This window comes from Acanthochromis polyacanthus, chromosome 20 (genome assembly GCF_021347895.1).
Source record: "Acanthochromis polyacanthus isolate Apoly-LR-REF ecotype Palm Island chromosome 20, KAUST_Apoly_ChrSc, whole genome shotgun sequence".
In the NCBI taxonomy this organism is placed as follows: Eukaryota; Metazoa; Chordata; class Actinopteri; family Pomacentridae; genus Acanthochromis; species Acanthochromis polyacanthus.
In genome coordinates this window covers 5912768-5933571 of record NC_067132.1, presented here as the reverse complement: position 1 = coordinate 5933571, position 20804 = coordinate 5912768, and the positions used below count along the sequence as shown (strand labels likewise).

The 20804-nt window shown below is 43.8% G+C and overlaps 1 protein-coding gene across 4 annotated transcripts in view; it reads left to right on the top strand.

Annotated features, from left to right (window-relative positions):
* Positions 1-20804, top strand: part of ift74 (intraflagellar transport 74) — a 68339-nt gene that overhangs the window by 18418 nt on the left and 29117 nt on the right. For 2 of the 4 annotated variants that reach the window (XM_051940345.1, XM_051940344.1), the window contains exons 9-20: positions 320-458; positions 687-749; positions 909-1052; positions 1580-1620; positions 1693-1772; positions 1961-2014; positions 2224-2321; positions 2800-2926; positions 3515-3678; positions 3838-3963; positions 5854-5914; positions 9943-10390. In XM_051940345.1, the coding sequence (XP_051796305.1) occupies positions 320-458; positions 687-749; positions 909-1052; positions 1580-1620; positions 1693-1772; positions 1961-2014; positions 2224-2321; positions 2800-2926; positions 3515-3678; positions 3838-3963; positions 5854-5914; positions 9943-10058 (1213 nt within the window). In that variant the 3' untranslated portion in view covers positions 10059-10390. Of the gene's footprint in view, positions 1-319; positions 459-686; positions 750-908; positions 1053-1579; positions 1621-1692; positions 1773-1960; positions 2015-2223; positions 2322-2565; positions 2927-3514; positions 3679-3837; positions 3964-5853; positions 5915-9942; positions 10391-20804 lie in introns of those variants that run through there. The other 2 variants (XM_051940346.1, XM_051940347.1) reach the window with 2 other exon arrangements.

Below are 20804 nucleotides of genomic sequence, written 5' to 3'. Positions count from 1 at the left end.
ACAAGCAGCAGGTGCTGCTGTGAGCTCCTCCCCCTCCCAGAGCACAGACTGTCAGTCCAGTAACCCCACAGCAGTCCCAGTGTCTGATTAGAGGACACATCACTCCGCGGCCAGACGGCAGATGAATCGCGCATTTTTTTGCATATTTCACAACTATTCGCATACTTTGCAACTTTCCTCAATTTCCCCGCATAAAATGGCATAAAAACCCTGCATATTTATTCGCATAATCAAGGATTTTTGCCTGCGTTTTTCTGGAGGGTCTAAATCATCTCTTTGTATCAAGCAAAGAAAAAACTAGACTTCACCTGTGCTGCAGGAGAGAGGAGGCCATCAGGGCGATGGAGGAGGAGATCAGGAGGGAGAGACGGGTGGCTGACGAAGTCGTCCAGGCAATGCCAGCCGCAAAGCACAAGAAATACGTCACCATGACAACCACCAATGAAGAGCTGCTACAGGTACAGCTGTAGCGAATGAAGAAGAACCATGACATTAATTATTGGCTACAGACTGATTCATGTCAGCTGTTGACAGGTTTGTTCTCCGTAAGACGTGTGAGCCTGAGTCAGTCATTTACTAGTAATATCCATAATATAGGGTTAGGTTAGGGTTATGAATATTCATACTCCTAGTTTAACACTGCTGAGAATTCATGTTCTCATTTCTCCTCCTTTTTTGTTTTCTAGGAGCTGACTGTTCTCCAGGAGGAGCTGGACATCCTGATCACCAGGAAGGAGGACTATGAAGCTGTGAGTTGGCTTAAAAACAGGACAAAGAAAGATTGTCTGACGGGTTGAAAGAGAGGGGAAATGAGGATAAAGTAGGAGAGAAAAACAGATGTTGAGAAGAATCCCACTTTTGTGTGATGGCAGTTGTTGTTGTTCAATCTGACTTTTCCTTGTTCACAGGAGCTGTCCCACTCACAGGTAAAGCAGGAAGTGGTTCGCCTTCATGAGACGCTGTCAGCGCTGGAATCCAAGCGGGACACCATGGAGGCGGAGCAGAAGAGCCTGGGCTCACCCAAGGAGGAGTTAGAGAAGCTGTTTAAGAAGGTTAGCTTACTAATACCAAACACCTGATCTAGTGCAGTTAGAACCGTGCTTCCTGCTTCCTGGTGACGGTGAGACGAGATCTCCGTTACTGGAACTGAACCTGGTTCTTAACAAGGCTGATAATGAAATCCACTAACTCTGACAACCTCTCATGTCACAATTACAAGAACACATTCAGAACATTTCCCTAAAATCTAGGGTCCTGTCAGGACTGTGAGATGTTTGGAAGCTCCAGACATATTTAGAATAGAAATAAAAACGAATGGACGGTTGTTCTTTCAAACAGTCATACGTGCCTCAGGTCTTCATCTACACTTAGTTGATGAGTTATAAACATCTCTGTTATCAAATAAAACGTGCTCCCTATCTTTCCTGGCATGTTGATAAGACGGCACTGATAAAGCCTCTGATAAGAATGAATTGGACAGCGTGCAGCAGCATGCTGGGTAATGAAGGACTCAAATTTAGTAAACCTGAATGAATAATGAATAAACTTGACAGATTTCAGCTGTTTCTGCGTTTTCCAGGTGAAGGAGGACAACCAGGAGATCGCCAGCATGGACAGACAGTAAGTACTTCTGTTCACTGATTGGCTGACTGACTGCTGGTTTGAAACTAATTTTTCATTTATTGTGTTCAGGCTGACAGAGATCAGGGACAGAACTGGACAGATCACAGAGGAGATCCGACACCTGGAGCAGGACTCGGAGGCAGCTCAGGGTAAACAATCTGCTGCCAGCTGAAGCTGATCGATGTTAAATTGAGGATCTGGTTTCCATTTCACGTTTTACCACACGTGAAATGGAAACCCGTACTCATTTATCCACCAATGAGTATGGGGCTAGGGGGCTTCAGGTCATTCTAAATAAATACTGATATGACTTTTCGCTGATCCTTTTCTCCCTCAGGGGAGTGTCAACAGAAATATAAGGAGATGAAGAGGAGAGAAGAAGACATTGACCGTGAGTTCCAGTAGACCTACATGCTGTTGATGTTGACAGTAAATCCTTTGGGTTAAACCCTCATTAAGGCAACCAGTCAGTCTGAGCATAAAAGCAGCTTCTAGTGTTGGGCTGTCAGCCACTAGGAGGCGCCAAAGCTTCAGTGTGTCTGAATAAAGAGCTTCAAAGCAGCAGCACCTGGTACTAACTCTGCTCCTCTGGACCTTCAGGGTTCCTGGAGTCATTTGAAGAGTCCAGGGCTCAGGAACAGGAGAGGATGAGCCAGAGTCAGGAGAACATCGTGTCACTGCTGGAGCTCTGCAGCCGGGTGAGGAGGAGAAAAATACACAGTGTACAGTCAGAGAAAAGAATGAAGCAATGAAGCATGGCACACCAGACTCTGTGTGTGTGTGTGTGTGTGTGTGTGTGTGTGTGTGTGTGTGTGTGTGTGTGTGTGTGTGTGTGTGTGTGTGTGTGTGTGTGTGTGTGTGTGTGTGTGTGTGTGTGTGTGTGTGTGTGTACTTGTTTCTGCTATTCCGGTGGGGACTTTGACCTGACTATTTGCTATAAAGGTGGGGACTTGTCTTACGGTGGGGACCTAAAATGAGGTCCCCACGGGTGGCAACACCGTTTTCTTGGCCATATTGTTGTTAATAAAAAATGTAAAAGTGCAAAAACGTTTGTTTAGGGTTAGGCATTGATTTGGTGATGGTTAAGGTTAGGGTAAGGGTTAGGAGTTAGATATGAATGGGAGTCAATGGTAAGTCCCCACCGGTATAGAAAAACAAACGTGTGTGTGTGTGTAGAACATGTTGCGGCTACGTCAGGTGGATACGGTGACGGCCAGCGAGCTGAGGAACATGCAGGAGGTTCTGGTCAGCAAAGAAACAGAGGTGGTCCAATCAGAGAGCACCGCCAGAGGACTGACAACAGGTCAGTATCACACACACACACACACAAACAAACTATGTTTTTCTATCATTGTGGGGACTTACCATTGACTCCCATTCATATCTAACCCTAACCCTAACCAAAACAATGGCTAACCCTAAAGAAACGTTTTTGCACTTTTACTTTTTTCAGTAACAACATGGCCAAGAAAACACTGTTTAAACTTGTAGGGACCAAAATGAGGTCCCCACAAGTGACATAGTTTTCGGTTTTCCTATACTTGTGGGGACATTTTGGTCCCCACAAGTATAGCCAGCACCTGACCACACACACACACACACACACACACACACACACACACACACACTTTTCTCTCGTTGAAGCCTGTTCTAGCACAAAGTTACTTATTTAGAGCTCAAAATAATAAAAAAAAACAATCAGAAAATCTTTGATTCTGTCCATCCATGCAATCAGTGAACTTGTGCAAACTTGTGTGATTTTCTTAAACACCATAAAAATGGACAAATCAGTTGTTGGGAAAGATGAGGAAGAGATTTATACAGCAGAAGGTAAATACAAATGGATTCTAAGCTACCCTGTGTACTAACTGTGTGGCGTTTCTTCACCCAGAGTCCCAGCGCCTGCAGCAGGACCTAGAGAAGGTCCAGCAGCTGGAGGGGAAGATCACAGGAGAGCTGAACACTCTGAAGGACCGCGTCAACACCATGGAGTCTGAGCTGCTCACCTACAGAGACCTGGACACCCTGAGGCAGTCAGCCGAGGAGAAGAAGAAGGTAAGAAAAGTACATAAAGGACAGCCGAAAAACAAGCACCAAGGTGTTTGAGATGTTCAGCTCTGTAATGATAGGGGTGTTTGTTTGTATGTGGATGTTTCAGCTTTTAATCCAACCGTAAAGCATCTACTCAGCCATGTTTTCCTTCTTCTGGTTCAGAGGCTACAGGAGGACCGGGTGTCGCTAACTCAGCGTCGAGATTCATTTGATCAGCTGCTGGAGGAGATGAACCAGAAATATGAAGCTCTGAAGACCAAGCTGGAAGAAAATGAGACTCATGCTCAGGTAGATTTTACACTTTACCAAGACACCGATACACACTGTTCACCCAGTCAATTCCATGAAAACTAAACCTCACAACCCTTGTGATAACCTCACAAGGATTTTCAGCTTCTGAACACAGCTGAGCTAGAACACAGGAGTGATGTTTATCTGACACCGACTTGTTCTTGCTCTGTATAGTAATCTGTATATCTACACTATATTGCCAAAAGTATTTGCTCACCTGCCTTGTCTCTCATATGAACGTCAGTGACATCCCATTCCTAATCCAGAGGGTTCAATATGACGTCGGTCCACCCTTTGCAGCTAGAACAGCTTCAACTCTTCTGGGAAGGCCGTCCACAAGGTTTAGGAGTGTTTATGGGGATTTTTGACCGTTCTTCTAGAAGCTCATTTGTGAGGTCACACACTGATGTTGGATCAGAAGGCCTGGCTCTCAGTCTCTGCTCTAATTCATCCCAAAGGTGTTCTATCGGGCTGAGGTCAGGACTCTGTGCAGGCCAGTCCAGTTCATCCACACCAGACTCTGTCATCCATGTCTTTATGGACCTTGCTTTGTTCTCTGGTCCACAGTCATGTAGGAAGAGGAAGGGGCCAGCTCCAAACTGTTCCCACAAAGTTGGGAGCATGGAATTGTCCAAAATGTCTTGGTATGATGAAGCATTCAGAGTTCCTTTCACTGGAACTAAGGGGCCAAGCCCAGCTCCTGAAGAACAAGCCCACACCATAATCCCCCCTCCACCAAACTTTACACTTGGCACAATGCAGTCCCACAAGTATGGTTCTCCTGGAAACCACCAAACCCAGACTGGTCCATCAGATTGGCAGATGGAGAAGCGTGATTGGTCACTCCATAGAAGGCGTCACCACTGCTCTAGAGTCCAGTGGCGGCTGCTTTACACCACTGCATCCATTCCTGCATGGCTTGGATGCAGCTGCTCGGCCATGGAAACCCATTCCATGAAGCTCTCTGCTGAAGCTCTGTTCTTGAGCTAATCTGAAGGCCACATGAAGTCTGAAGGTCTGTAGCCATTGACTCTGCAGAAAGTTGTCCACCTCTTGGCATCCTCTGACCCGCTCCATCAGTTTACGTGGCCGACCACTTGGTGGCTGAGCTGCTGTCGTTCCCACACACTTCCACTTTCTTATAATACAGCTGACTGTTGACTGTGGAATATTTAGGAGTGAGGAAATGTCACGACTGGATTTGTTGCACAGGTGGCATCCTATCACAGTTCCACGCTGGAATTCACTGAGCTCCTGACAGCGACACATTCTTTCACTATGTTTGTAAAAGCAGTCTGCATGCCCAGGTGATTGATTTGATCCACCTGTGGCCATGGAAGTGATTGGAACACCTGATTCTGATTATTTGGATGAGTGAGTGAATACTTTTGGCAATATAGTGTATCTGACATTCCATTAAAAATCAGCCGTTTCCAGCTAGAACAGTCATTTACCTCATTAACAGTGTCTACACTGGATTTATCATTTATTTAATGTTATCTTCATTGGGAAAAAAACTGCTTTTCTTTCAACAGTAAGGACATTTCTAAGTGATTCCAAACTTTTGAAGGGCAGTGTAAAAATGCAAAATGTTTTGCATTTTTACACTGCCCTTCAAATCAGTAGTGGTTAATTGTAAGTTATTGTTCTGTGTGTACTTGGTGAGCTGACTAAGTACAGATAATAAGATACAATGACTTAGTATTTCATAGTTAATTCATAGTATTTCATTTGATGTATTTTAAACCTGTTTGCTAATTCCACTGATGGTGAGGTTCTGAAGACCTGATCTATCAGGAAGCGTGTGCTCCTACCTCTTCTACTGCTGTATGTTCCCACATGGTGTTATTCCAGACATGCTTATTGTTTGTCTTTGTAAATGTTTAGCTGGCTAACCTGGAGAGGAAATGGCAGCACTTGGAGCAGAACAATTTTGTGATGAAAGAGTGTATCCTTCAGAAACCTGTCTTCACTTTATTAAATGTATTAATTAAGACTTCTTTTTCCCCTCCATTGTTAAGACGGGTTTATCACTTTATTTCTAACAGACCAGACGAGCTTGTTCCCTACACCCTGCCATTTAATTCCAACACCACTGTGATCCCAGTATGCATGGTTCATCTTCTCAGGATATCAGCGTAACAAACAGACATTAACCCTGTGAAGCCCCAGCTGATGAGCGCTTGTTTCTGAACATCTGTACTCACTGTGTGCTCATTTTAACTGTAATATATTGAACTATGCTTCTATACAACCAGAACAACCATAAGTAGAGAGAACTGAAATGTCTTTTTGACATTCAGTTTGACACAGTGATGTCTTAAATCTTTAAAACAGCAACAAATGTTAAATTCATTGTTAAAATCAATCAATCAATCTTTATTTAAAAAGCACTTTTCATACATTAGACACGCAGCACAAAGTGCTTTACATAGAATAAAACGCACAGAGAATAAAACACACACACGCGCACTTACCCGAACATCCCACCCCCCGATCCACCCGCCTAGATAAAATACAAACATAGCAGCATGGGTTGGCTGAGCACAGAGGAACCAGGTCGAGGAAACACCGTCTTTGAGAGCCGTCTGCACCCGGGGCAGCAGACGCCGACAGCCCAAACACCAGCCCAGGGTGCACCACGGCAGGGGCAGAGGGAAAGGCAGAAGCCTCCCCACCTCCCAAAACGCCAGAGTGGATCCCAGGCTGGTGTCACCGGACCGAGAGCCAACCACAGCCCCAGATGCAGACGGGCCCAAACTGAGGAAACATAGGAATGTAGAATAAAATAAACACATTAAGAATATAACTAAAACAGGATGTTAAAACAAACATTAAAATAAATAAAACACATAAACAGAAGAGTACATAAAATATAAATAAGTGCATAAATATAGATATAAATAATAAATACAGACATTAGGTAAAAGCCAATGTATAAAGGTGAGTCTTAATCCTGTTCTTAAAAGTCTCTACGTTCTCTGCAGCCTTCAGGTCCTCTGGCAGGCTGTTCCACAGACGATGGGCGTAGTACTGGAAATCTGCCTCGCCGTGGGTTTTTGTATTAACCTTGGGAATCATTAAAAGGCCAGTGCCAGAGGACCTCAGGGTCCGCGAGGGCTCATGGGGTAAAATTAGATCTGAGAGGTAAGATGGCGCAAGACCGTGAAGACATTTAAAAACCATTAAAAGAACCTTAAAATCAATCCTAAAGCACACAGGGAGCCAATGCAGTGATTTTAAAACCGGTGTAATGTGAGCCTGCCTTCTGGTCTTCGTCGGAACTCGTGCAGCTGAGTTCTGGAGTAATTGGAGATGGGAAATAGTTTTTTTTGGGAAGACCAGAAAGCAGGGCATTACAGTTGTCCATTCTACTGGAGATAAAAGCATGCATCAGAATCTCTGTGTTTGCTCGAGAGAGAAACGGGCGGACTCTGGCTATATTCTTTAAATGGTAAAAACCTGTTTTTGTTACTTGTTTAATGTGAGGAGTAAAATTGAGCTCAGAGTCAAAAGTAACACCCAGATATTTTAGAGTCAGCTGGTTTAAATGACAGTGAAAGAAATTTTGATAAAAGTTTGTCTCACTTAGCTTTAGGACCGGCAACTTAAACCTCAGTCTTGTCTTGGTTGAGTTGCAAGAAATTCCCTGCCATCCATGATTTGATGTCTGACACACAGTTAAGAGCATCAATAGGCCCTGTGTCATCAGGAGACACGGCGATCAGCATAGCTGTGAAAGCTGATGCCATGTCTCCTGATGACCTTCCCAAGTGGCAGCATATATAAGTTAAAAAGCATTGGGCCTAAAATTGAGCCTTGGGGAACTCCATACTTCATTTTGTGGATGCTTGATGAGCAAGTATCCGAACTTACCATAAATTTTCTATCAGACAGATGGGAATCAAACCAGTTTAAAACAGATCCAGAGAGGCCAACCAGATGTTTGAGTCGGGATAGAAGTTTTGGGCGGTCTACTCTGCCAAAGGCTGCACTCAGGTCTAGTAGCACCAAAACCGAAAACTTACGGGAATCTAAATTGCATCTGAGATCATTGACGATTTTCAGTAAAGCAGTCTCTGTACTGTGGTTTGTCCTAAAACCTGACTGAAATGTTTCAAACGTGTTGTGTTTGATTAAAAAGCTGTTCAGCTGAATAAAAACTATTTTCTCGAAAATTTTGCGTAAAAATGGTAAGTTGGATACTGGTCTGTAATTGTTTAAAACATCAGGATCCAAATTACTCTTCTTCAGAAGGGGCCTCACCACTGCTGTTTTAAAAGCAGTAGGGAAGACCCCTGTCTGAAGAGAACAGTTAACAATGTTTAAGAGCTCATCTTTGAGGGATCCATAAAATGTTTTTAAAATGGTGTAGGGATTGGGTCTAAGATGCATGTTGTAGGGTTCACTTGAGAGAAAACTCTATCAAGAGTCCCTGCATCAACCAGGTCAAAACTGTCCATTGTTTCCTCAGTTAAAAACAAACCCTCACAAGCAGCATAGTTACAAGTCTTTTAGTTTGATAAAATACTGGATCTGATGGAGTCTGTCTTCCTTCAGAAGTGGTCTGCAGATTCTTTGCACCGTGAATTTGTTAACATACAGTTGTGTTTATCAAAATTTGGATTGAGTAGTTTGTGAATTGTTGACAAAATAAATTTAGAGTTATTTTTATGGTTTGCAGTGAGTTTTGAGAAGTAGTTGTTCCTTGCCTGTTTGACTGCAGCATTGTAAATTTTAAGTTGTTCGCGGAGAATGTCGTAATTTATGGTTAATTTATTTTTTCTCCATTTTCTTTCAGCCGCCCTGCAGGTCTTCATTAGTTTTTTGATGTCCTCGTTCCTCCACGGGGGCACTGGCTTTATGTTTACCCTTTTTGTTACTAGTGGAGCTGCTGAGCCCAGGCTTGCTTTAAGTTTACTGCTAAAATCATTTACTATAAAATCACACGGTGCAGGTAAAATAACTGGAGGACTTTTTTCTAAAAAATGGAAAAAATTTGAAGCCACTTCGGAAGTCAGATAGCGCTTCCTCACAGTTCTCACAGGGGCCTCCTGTTGGATAAAACACACAATAGTGGTCAGACACAGCCAAGTCAACAACAGAGGACACACTGATGGACAGCCGACCATAGCTTATGACAAGGTCCAGAGTGTGTCCTCTGTTGTGAGTCGGCTGTATGACATGTTGTCTAAAATCCATGCAGTTAAGAACATTTATAAAATCTTTGGACATAGTGTCTGACAGTTTGTCTAGGTGCAAGTTAAAATCACCGGTTCTAATTATTTTGTTGTAGGTGCTGTAAATTACTAATAAAAACTCAGAGAACTGATCAATAAAAGCAGCACATTGTTTAGGTGGTCTGTAAACTGTGACACATAGAATTGGGGGGTTATTAAAAGTAAAGGCATGATACTCAAAGGTGGTGTATTTTACACTTTTGAAAAATGTGTTTATTTTACAAAAGTGTGACTGTTGGTAACAGGATTGGCTTCTGAGAATTGAAATATTTTTTGATAGAATGACGTAAAAACAGGTTATTTTGGCAATTTTATGCAGAAATGAAACATGTTGAATAAAGGGTTGGCACATGATGTCTTCTAGGACCCTTGGAAAGCTGTAATCTGACAGTTCTCTCTGTTTTTACCATTTCTGGATCTGATAAAAGGTGTCGTTTGGTAATTGGTGGTTTTTGGGATTCAGAGAGTTGATAATATTCAAAGTGTTGTTTCTTTAATGTCATGAATGTAAACCTGACAAACACATCAGCCAATTCGACTGAACCAAGCAAAGTGACTCTTTATGGAACATTTCTGAGCTTAGAAATGGGAACCTGAGCTATTTATTGTTTAGATGTTTCCTCCCTGTCCGTATTAAAGGCAGGACAGTCCTGTTCTACGGTATTTTTGTCACCTCTTCTTCTTATTCCTGTGTGGCAGATGTCGCATGCTGAGCTTTCTTTAACTGCAGCATCAGTCATCGCCTCTAAATCTCAGGAGAGCGACTACGCCTCAGTGGCCAAGAACGTCTTTCAACAGGTGGCCGAGTACAACAGAAGCCTCATAGAGTCACTGCAAAGCAACAAGAGCTGAAGACGTCTGCACACACACACACACACACACACACACACACACACACACACACACACACACACACACACACACACACACACACACACACACACACACACACACACGACTGTCAGAAACACTCCAACACGTCGTCCAACATTTTCAGTAAAACGTTCAGTTTATTGGGTTAGGAGCAGCTAAGAAGCTTCTTTTGTCACTTAAACTGTAGCCACCCTAAAAATAGATATTTTGAATATTTTTATGCTGTCTGATGTCTGATTCAAGATCACCATGTCAAGGTTTCCATCAGAAATAAAAGTGGAAGATTTTTAATAAAAGCTACAGTGACTTTTTATTTGCATTGGGTTCCGACTGTGTTAGGGTGTGCATTTCTAATCTGGTAAATCTAAACTGTTAGGAGCCCTAACCCTGATTACTGGATCTGTTGTCTGCTGTATTTGATATAGATACGGGGCTTCATCTGCAGAGCTGACAGAAATCTTCTATTTTTGCATATTTGTCACTTAAATGTTTGAGATCGTCAAACTAATTTTAACACTGGACAAAGACAACCCAAGAAAAAAACACAAAATGCAGTTTTAGAGTCATGATTTCATCCCTACCTTACTCTTTGTGAAAAAATAATTGCCCCTTTAGCAACTTCTAAATGAATTTGAGTGATGATGAAATTCATTTAGCAGTTGGGTTCAATTTCACCAACCACACCCACGTATGATCACTGCCAGGCTTGTTGAAGCAATGAAGCAAGCCTTTACAATGAACCTGTCTTCATTGTGAAGGGAAGTACATGTAAATAAGTCATGGCAGAAAGTCAGCATCATGTGCTGATGCCACGTTCTAAAGAGATTCAAGAACAGATGAGGAACAAAGTCATGGGCATTCATCAGTCTGGCGGGTTCCAAAGCCACTGCTGAGGCTCTGGGACTCCAGAGAACCTCAGTGAGAGACATTATCCACACATGGAGAAACATGGAACAGTGGAGAACCTTCAGGAGTGGACCGACTACCAACATTTCTCCAAGAGCACGTGTGACCTTCTGTCTAATCCAGGAGGTCACAGAAGAACCCAGAGGAACATCTACAGATTTGCAGAACTCACTGGCCCCAGTTCAGGTCAACCTGCATGATTCTAACCCTACTAGTCTGGGAGAAAATGGATCCATGGGAGAGTTCAAGGATCAAACCATTCCATAAAGGTTCATCAAATATCAAGATGAGCTCCAGGACTTTTGGGAAAGGTAGTGTCTACAGATACGGACCCGTAGCCTGTGGCCTACGGATACGGCACTTTCCATTTGCCAGACAGATACGGACCCGTACGCGAGTCTCGCGAGTCAAGAAGCTGCTAACCACTGCAAACTGTTGAAAGGTAAGCAAAGGTTAAGGTTAGTGTTAGGGTCAGGTTTAGGGTCCGTACCTGTAGTACTGATGCTACAGGTCCGTACCGCTAGCATCTACCGGGAGTCACGTGACCAGATCTCGCGTATCTGATTGGCAAATGGCAAGTGCCGTATCCGTAGTCCACAGGCTACGGGTACGAGTCCGTACCTCTAGCAACTACCTTTGGGAAAACATCCTGTGGACTGAGTCAAAGGTTGAACTTTTTTGAAGACATGGGTCTATAACAGGGCTGCACAGTGGAATAGTAGTGGTTAGTAGTTTCGCCTTGCAGCAAGAAGATCCCCGGTTCAAATCCCGGCCTGGGATCTTTCTGCATGGAGTTTGCATGTTCTCCCTGTGCATGCGTGGGTTTTCTCCGGGTACTCCGGCTTCCTCCCACAGTCCAAAAACATGCTGAGGTTAATTGGTTACTCTAAATTGTCCGTAGGTGTGAATGTGAGTGTGATTGTGTGTCTGTATATGTAGCCCTGTGACAGACTGGTGACCTGTCCAGGGTGTCCCCTGCCTTCACCAGAGTCAGCTGGGATAGACTGCAGCACCCCCCATGACCCTAGTGAGGATAAAGCGGTGTATCGAGGATGGATGGATGGGTCTGTGACATCTGGTGTGAAGCTAATACTGCTGGTAGTGTGATGGTTTGAGGACCTGGACGACTTGTCATTGCTGAAGGAGTCAATCCTCCTGGAGAACATCCAGCACCTGATAGCTCAACACTAATGGTTTCAGAAGCAAGACAAAGACGCAAAGCACACAAGCAATGTCTGAATGACTCGAAAAGAACAAAATTAAGATTTTGTAGTGGCTGAGTCCAGACTTTGACAGACTTTGAGTTGAATCCAACTGAGATGCTCAAAAACCATTTCATGTGGCCAAATTACAATTACTTTCATTCAAAATCTGCATTTTGTGTTGTGGTATTCTCTAATATTAAATATGAGTTTGATGATCAGGAATATTTAGGTGTAATAAATATGCAATAACAGAAGACATCAGGTGTCTGTATGTGATCACATTCAGACACCTGATGATCCCAGCTTTTAGTTCTACAACAAAAGTAAAATAAGTTCGGACAAATTCTGTTTCCATTTTTAAATTTATTGCTTTTAATTACAGGAAATAAACTGACCAACAATTTGCATAAAATCCGAATTCCGCTCTACAAATATAATTGACCTTTCCAGTACATAGATATCAAAGAGTACAGTAAACATTATGGCTGAAGGTGGCAGCAGAGTGATGACCCCTTGCAAATGTACAGTACAGCATTTTTTTTCAAACGCTAAAGGTCGACAAACGACACTTGGGTTGTTTGGTGCATTCGTCAGTATGTACACTGAACTTCCCTCATCCAGGGTTAGGGTTAATCCTCTGACTAGTCCTCGCCTGCTCACTGCTCGTGATCCAGAACTCAGCAGGATCTTCAAGTCTTGAATGAAAGGATAAACTTTAAGTTTGGAACATAATGTTGAAGGTGAAACTGAAGTCAGTTCAATCTACCAGCAGGGTGTTTGAATGCGTTACAAATCTACATGAAATCTCTCCACCTCTGCCATCTCATGGTCATTTTGAACGTTTAGGAGGGGAAAACAACAGGGTATGCATAGATCAGTATAAACTAATGCACTGACAGTAGGCTGAGCAGTCATGGCAGCAAAAAGACGCACAAAAACCAGCAGCACATCCACAAAGCCCTGAAAACAACCAACAAGCAGCCTGAGAGTCTCAAACGGTTCCCAGGAAATCTGATGGCTTCAGAAAATAAAAATCAACAAATTTTTGTCAGCTTCAGACAGACATGACAGAAAACACCCACAGACGCTTTCACTGTGCACACTTCACTGTCTACAGGCTACGAGGCGTTTAGTGTCTTCTTCTCTGTTATTCTGTAAAACGAGAACTGTTCACTCCTGCAAATTCTCATGTGGAACCCTAAAATGCACAATGTTAAATACATAAAAATGAGAAAATAAATAGAAGTTATAAATTATTTAGTTTGTAAAAAAAAGTAAATAAATATTTAAACTCAACTTGCAATTTAAAATGTCACACTGCCTCTGTTCAGTCAGCAAGCTCGACACAGGACAGGCGGTTAGCTGTAAAGTGATGAAGCACTGACAAAAAAAGTGATGGTAAATGTGTCTTTAGGCCACTTTCCACTGCAAAAACCTGCAGGTCGTGTTAGCGCAAAACGTTTTACAGTTATGACCTCCAGAAGTGTCTCTGTAGAACCTCCTACAGGTCCATTGTTAGTCAGGGGAGACAAAGCGACCTACTTCAGCACTTTTAAATGGATCTGGATGCTGACAGGACGAGTGCCGTCGTTTTCTGTCATCTCAATGTCCTCGCCCAGTGCAGTTCTCTCCTCACCATCAACAATGTCAAATTGACCATGTTGGCCGATGATGTAAACCTCCATAGTTGGATTTCCTATGTGGGTTAGGTTCGAGTTACATCTACTAACTTCTCTGTCAGAGAGGGTTAGGGTCATCACATTTGACATCACAGTCTGTTGGATCCTACACCACACTGGAAACAGAAACGTCTTTAAGGCTCTCTGTTTCCATTGGAAAGCCACCTATTGGGTCAAATTCCACCATGAAATAAAAGCAGACTCATTACAAAAGGACATCTCAACGGGAAATTCTCAATGATGAAAGAAACATTTTACAATGAGATTAGTTTCATAAGGTTCTTAAACTATTGTTTCATTTATTATTGTCACTTACTTCTCTATGCACTATTCAACACCTTGGGGCTCCATATTCTCACACTGCGTCTTCAGAGAACATCATAGTTGTCATTGTTTCAAATCACCTCTGGGCTTACCAGATGTTCAAGTTCCACATGGATGTAATCAGTATAAGTTATCAGGTCTGTCATACATCTTTAAAAAACATCAAACGAAAGACCTTTCAGATTCAGTCATTCACTAAACAAGTCCAAAAGAAGTCACGTGTTGTCTTTCTCAGTGAATCTGATAAAGACTCTTATTCTCATAAAAAAAGAAGAAACAGGCAACAAAATCAAACTGCTGTATTCTTACAGCGTCAGTCCGCTTCAAACTGGCTTCACAGACTCTTACGTCCATCGCTTCCATCCTCCATACAACTGCTTCTGTCCATTTTCATTCATGCAGCACAGATCTGCTGTTCACGGACCCGTTGAGTAGGTGGGATTAAATAAAGACTCTGTAATCTCTGAAAGACAAATCAACACTTTCTTCATCTCATTTTAGCTATGGCCACCACTGCTTCAACCTAACAGAAGTGATGACAAAGAGGCAACGACATGTTACTGGTGTCTGTCTGGGGCAAATAGAACAAGCTTGATGAAGTGAAAGATAACTTGAGTTCAGTGTCATTTACAGACAAAGGAAGAGCAACGCAAGATTTCGTCATTGTAGGAAGGGATTGAAGGTTCTTGTGTTCGTCTTCAGCTGTGACTGGACAACACTGTACGTTTTAGTTTATTTGAAGCAAACCGAAGCTTTGAAAGAGTAAAGCTTATAAAATCAAACAGTTTCACCTCCAGGAAAACAAAAATTTACCCAATAGCAACTATGATATGATATAATAGACATTATGCCGTTGTTTTAGACTTCAGGTTAGGGTTAGTTGAAGAGTGGATCAAGTGCGTTAGGGTTAGCATAGGGCAGCTGTGGGACAGAAGTGGTCTGACTGCTCAACTGGAACCTCTTCTACACTGAAGGGTCTCCTTCGCTTTAAAATATCAGCTGGTAAAAGCCGTTTCACACCTGCAGTACTTAAACCCAGCTAGCACTGACGTGTTTCAATTTAAAGTTTCACGGTTCTGAATAAAAATGAGTCGCTCCTTCCATCAGCTCAGTGCCAACTGTTTTAGTGCACTTGTGTTTGACCGAAGATTTGAGTGGATTTGACGAAGTAAAACATTTTTTTAAAAATGGAAAATAAAAATAAATTTACAAAGCAGCAGCTACCTTCCAACCAAAAACACATCAAGCGGCCAAAATGCATGAGATCCACACACTCTGATACAAAGTCCTTAGTTTGAAATGAGAGGATGTACATTCAAAAACCGTACAGCAAAATTTAACAACAAACATAAAATTGTACTCCTTTGATTCTTAATCTTTGAAAACTGCTGTACAACTGTGTCAAACAATAAAATCCTAGTGAACAGTAATGATGAGGAAAACGCATAAATACGCTTCTTTAGAAATAAGTCTGTAAGAACCTTTTTCAGTTGTAAAAACAAAAAAATCCCCAAAATCTCTTAACGTCCTAATAATTAAGTAATAAATTAATAGTTTCCAACCCTCAGTGCAAAAATATCAAAAAACAACTGAAAGGGAAGGGAGCGTTGGTGTCAGACCAGAACCATCGACATGGGAACAAGACTTCTTTCAGGCACAGATACGTCGGCTGTCCACTGAGCCCTTGGCAGGTCGCTCCTTCTTTTACAGAATCTGTTTTTTTCCTGAAGTACTGAGAGGCTTCAGCACACCGCGAACACAGAGCCTGAGGAACAACAGAGGAAACGGATCGAGAGAAACTTCTCTTCATCTTCTGTCTTCTTGTTCAGTCTGCGTTATCGAGAGCTTCTGAAATGTGGGACGCTGCATACTTTAGCCGGAAACCACCTGAAACACACACAGGACAGGGAAGACGAGGATGAGAGCGCTACTACAGGCCACAAATTATCAAGAGGCCCACCAGCTCACTACAAAAACATAGTAACACATCATAAAAACACAAAGTATGGTAAAATATAGTCAGAATCTAGTAAAAATATAGTCAAATATAGTAAAAAAAATACAAGAAAAAGAGTCAAAATATAGTGAATGAAAAATACACTAAAAATAAACACTACTGTTGAAAAGTTTGGTCTCATTCTTACAATTCCATGTTTTCCATGAAAACTCCAACTTTTATTCATGTACCACCGTCTACACTGCAGACACTTTTAATACTGGCAGGTAAAGAGTTCTAACATTTGCATCTTTAAAGCCCCAATAAAAAATCTTACCAAAAGTGCATCTGCAAAAAAAAGGAAAGTGCACAAGCTTTCAGCTGGTCCTTTCATTTCCTGTAGGGGGTGCTGCTGACTTCTCTATATCGAGAAACCACTGTTACTATCACTTTCCTTTCCTCAGAAGAAGGCTGCAGGAAGAGCTGCTCACACAACTTCTCATGTTAGGAGGCAGAAATGTAGTAAGAATGTGGCCTCCCCTACTGCTGGTTGTTTTTAGTTTATTAAGGGTTAGTTTCTCCTCGTGTCTGCTCATAAACACACAACCCAGCTATAATCACACTGATGGTCTAATGTTGGTTTAAAGGGTGAATATGGTGGCAGTTAAAGCAGTTTAAAATATATTTGGAGTGAGGAAAGGCCTGACCTCTCCTCGTCTGTGCGACTGTTGGACTCTGGGGAGGAACACCTGGAGCTCCTCAGTGTGTCCTGGAGCTGTGTGGCTGGTTGTGTTACCTGGCTGTGTGTTACCTGGCTGTGTAGTTGTGTTACCTGGCTGTGTGTTACCTGGCTGTGTGTTACCTGGCTGTGTGTTACCTGGCTGTGTGTTACCTGGCTGTGTAGTTGTGTTACCTGGCTGTGTGTTACCTGGCTGTGTGTTACCTGGCTGTGTGTTACCTGGCTGTGTAGTTGTGTTACCTGGCTGTGTGTTACCTGGCTGTGTGTTACCTGGCTGTGTGTTACCTGGCTGTGTAGTTGTGTTACCTGGCTGTGTGGAGTCGATGGAGGGCTGGTTGCAGTCCTGAGCATAGTGTCCACTCACACCACAGTTATAGCAGGACACGTTGCCGTTCTTCTTGTTGACTCCGCCCCCCCCCAGGGCGGCAGCCGGCAGCATCCCCAGAGGATTGGGGTACACGTGCTGGTAGACGCGCTGGCAAAACGACGCTGCTGGCGCCATCTGCTGCTGGAGGCTATAGTTAGCGGCGGCGGCTGCCACGGCTGCAGCCTGCGAGCTCAGCATGTGTGATGGTACGTCTGCGTGGCTGTGGGAGTGAAGGTAGGGGGGCGGGTGTGTCGGAGGGGCAGCGGTGGGGAAGAAGGGTGGCAGGGTGGCGGCTCCGTTGGCCTGGTGAGGAGGGTGGGCCTGGCTGAGGTAGCTGTTACTGCACAGGCTTGTGAGCTGGAAGAGTGGCTGAGGAACGCTGAACACCTGGCGGGCTGCTGCTGCTGCCATCTGGTGGGGGGGAAGAACAGCGGCGCCTGGCAGCCCGACGCTCCACTCACAGAGTTGTTGTTGTTTCCTCGACTGCCACAGTTGTTGTGACAGCCACAAGTCCCACAGCTCATTGGCTGCTGTTGCTGCTGCTGCTGGGGGGGCACTTGCTGCTGCATGGGGTTACCAGGGGCAACAGGGGCACTGCCACAGGAGGAGCTGCTGTTGCTGTAGGACGTACAGTCGCTGTGTGCCGTGCTGTGGGTCAGTGCTGGGCTGGGGCTAGGGGCAGGTCCGGGGGTGTGCGTGGGCACAGCAGGAGGAACGGCTGCCTGGAGGTGTCCAGGAGACGGAGATATCCCAGTGGATATAGGTGCTCCTACAGCAGGCATGACGGAGGTGGGAGCAGCGGGGGGCAGGCTGTAGGGAGAAGGCATTCCAGACGGTAAGGTCAGGCCGGGGTGCTTCTCCACATGTGGCAGAGCCAGGCCTGAGCTGACACTGGTGGGGTCTTGGCAGGGCAGAAGAGGGGAGGAGGAGTAAGACGTGGAGCAGGGAGACATGACACTCATGGCTCTGATAGGGGCCTGGAGTGAGGCCTGTGTAGGGTTAGTAGGACCACTACTAGGACCGCTCCCTGGAGCCCCGTCAGCGCCTCCCTGGCTGTGAGACAAATTGGTTTTGAACCTTTGACCCAGAGGTTGCACAGCTGGATTTCCTGCAGGATGGAGGCCAATAGGTGGAATCCCAAAGGTTGGGAGACCATCCCTCTTCTCTGGATCTCCCACAAGTCCAGGACCAGGGCCGGCTGGAGGCACTAGGGGCATCTGCATCATTAGAGTTGCTGATGAGGGCTTACCATCGGAGACATGTTGACTGGGAGGAGAAACCAGTGGAAGCCCGGAGTCACCGGCCCCGTTAGGGAGCACGTAGGGCAGAGAATGCATGAAGGAGATGGGGGGGAACTCTGTGCTAATGTCTGTGCAGAGGGCCTCCATGGGAGACTGATGGTTGCTGGAAGACAAAGGACGGACAGAGGAGACGTCCCCCACCACAGGATCAGTCTGTTGGGTGAAGAACCTGTCGGGGCCCGGACCTCTACCGCCGTCATCAGAGTGGCTGTCAGTGTCTGAGAACAACAAGACAAACAGAAACTTCACAATAACAAACCCCACAGGGTTCTCTGTTCATGGACTGTTTGCTTTTGACCTTCTTCTACCTTTGTTGTTGTCATCTTCACTGTCAAGGCTCTCTGGTCCTCGGTGCTGAGGGCTGGATGGAGAGCTGTAGCTTTCTGAAGACGTTTCAAAGGTATCCAGACCAGACACCCCGTCTGAAACAACGTGTGTTAAAACACAAACCGTGGACTTACTAAACAGCACAGACTGAGCTTGTTTCCGTAGATTTACATGAAGCAGAGCAGCTGCTTTCCATGTGGACTTGATGCACCAGTGGAGACACCATACCTACCACAGGGTTAGCTACCACCTAACACCACCTCCACTGAAGGACAAGCTTCACGAGGATGACAAATCTGTTAGGGTTAGGACTGGACGTGGACAGAGTGAAGCACATTAACATGATCCTCTACATCAAGTGTCTGTGTGCAGGCTTGTAGTTAAGGAAAGAAATTGTCATCTGACCAAATGTTTGCCTTTATGAATCCCACAGATGAGGAGAGGATCAACCTGGCCTACAGCTCCGTTCTGGTAAGGTTTGTGACAAAACTAACGGAGAGCCCTTGAACAAATCATGTGTGACTTTCATTCTTTCTGGAAGTCATACTTTCTTTTCGACAGAATCTTAAAAATAATCAACAAAAAAGACAGAATCTTACGTTCAAATCTGGATATTTAATTAAAATCATTGGATTATCTACATGTTACTAAAAAGTTTGCCAAAGAAGGAAAAGTTTGCGGTCCTCAGAGCACAGTTGGTGGTTTGAGTGTGGATCCTGGGCCTTAACTGGTTCATGAAATGCTTAATGCTTATTCTTTCCCGCTGTATTCATTAAAATGAATGAACGAGCTAACCCTTCCAACCCGATGCTAACACACCACATCCACGTCGTGTTACTACAGAGCATCAGCTGCTCTCAGATGATCAGTTGAGCATCACCCTCACAGAAAATTAAAGTTTGTTTCAAAAATTGTATCATGATGCACCTGACTATTTTGGCAGATGCTCCAACAGCACAGTAATCTGACCTGTAGTGTCCATCACTGCCAGACACGTCCTCCAACAGGTGCTTCTCATCATCATGGAGCTATAGGTTTGTCTGACCCGAACCCTTTGCTTTGTGTCTCCAAACTCACCTGCTTTCCTTTGAGACGTTAGGGCTGGAACCAAACCACCGTTGGCCACAAAGGCAGCTCCTTTGGCCTTTCCTTTCCCCTTATCCCTAAACACAAGCAGAGACGGGAGACCAGAGAAGTAATGAGTCGGCGATAGACTACAGAATGACAGGAGCATTGAATAACCGTTGTAAAAACGTTTGTGTGACCGACCTGTCCGTGGGCAGGACTCGGCTCTTGGTTTTAGTAACTGGGTGGCTTCTCTTCTCTGAGTCCTGGAACAAACATCAGGAGTCAGAGATTCAGAGCAGCCAGAAAAAAAAAACAAACTGAAAATTAAACAGTAAAACTTAGTAAAACATGGTCAAAATAACAGCACATTAGAAAATAATTACTATGACTTAGTAGGAGCAGAAGAGTCTATTTTTATTAAAATTATTGTTGTGATGACAAATCAGTAATGGCACATTGATAAGACGTTAAATAAAAAAATGTTAAAATACATTAATAAAACTGTACATGAATTTCTCACAGTAATATAATTAATATAGTGAAACGGCACACTTGTTTAAACTGATGCAAGGAGAACAAAGGTCCATCACACATCTGTTCATGAATACGTCCTGTTGTCTGACGTTATGGAGGTGAGTGGAATTTTGGGTCATTAAATCTGGGATAAAGGAAAAATCCTTGAACTTTCTTGGAAAGTTCCTGCTATTTTATTTAGATGAAATTGAAATGATTGTCTAAAACTCAACTGTCACTTTTAAAATTCTCTTTAAACTCAATTTTTAAAGGTGAACAGAAGAAATGCTATTGACCACCTCATCTGTTGCATAAATTTGTGATATTTCTTTCAAGAATGCAGCTTTGTGGCTGCTTGGA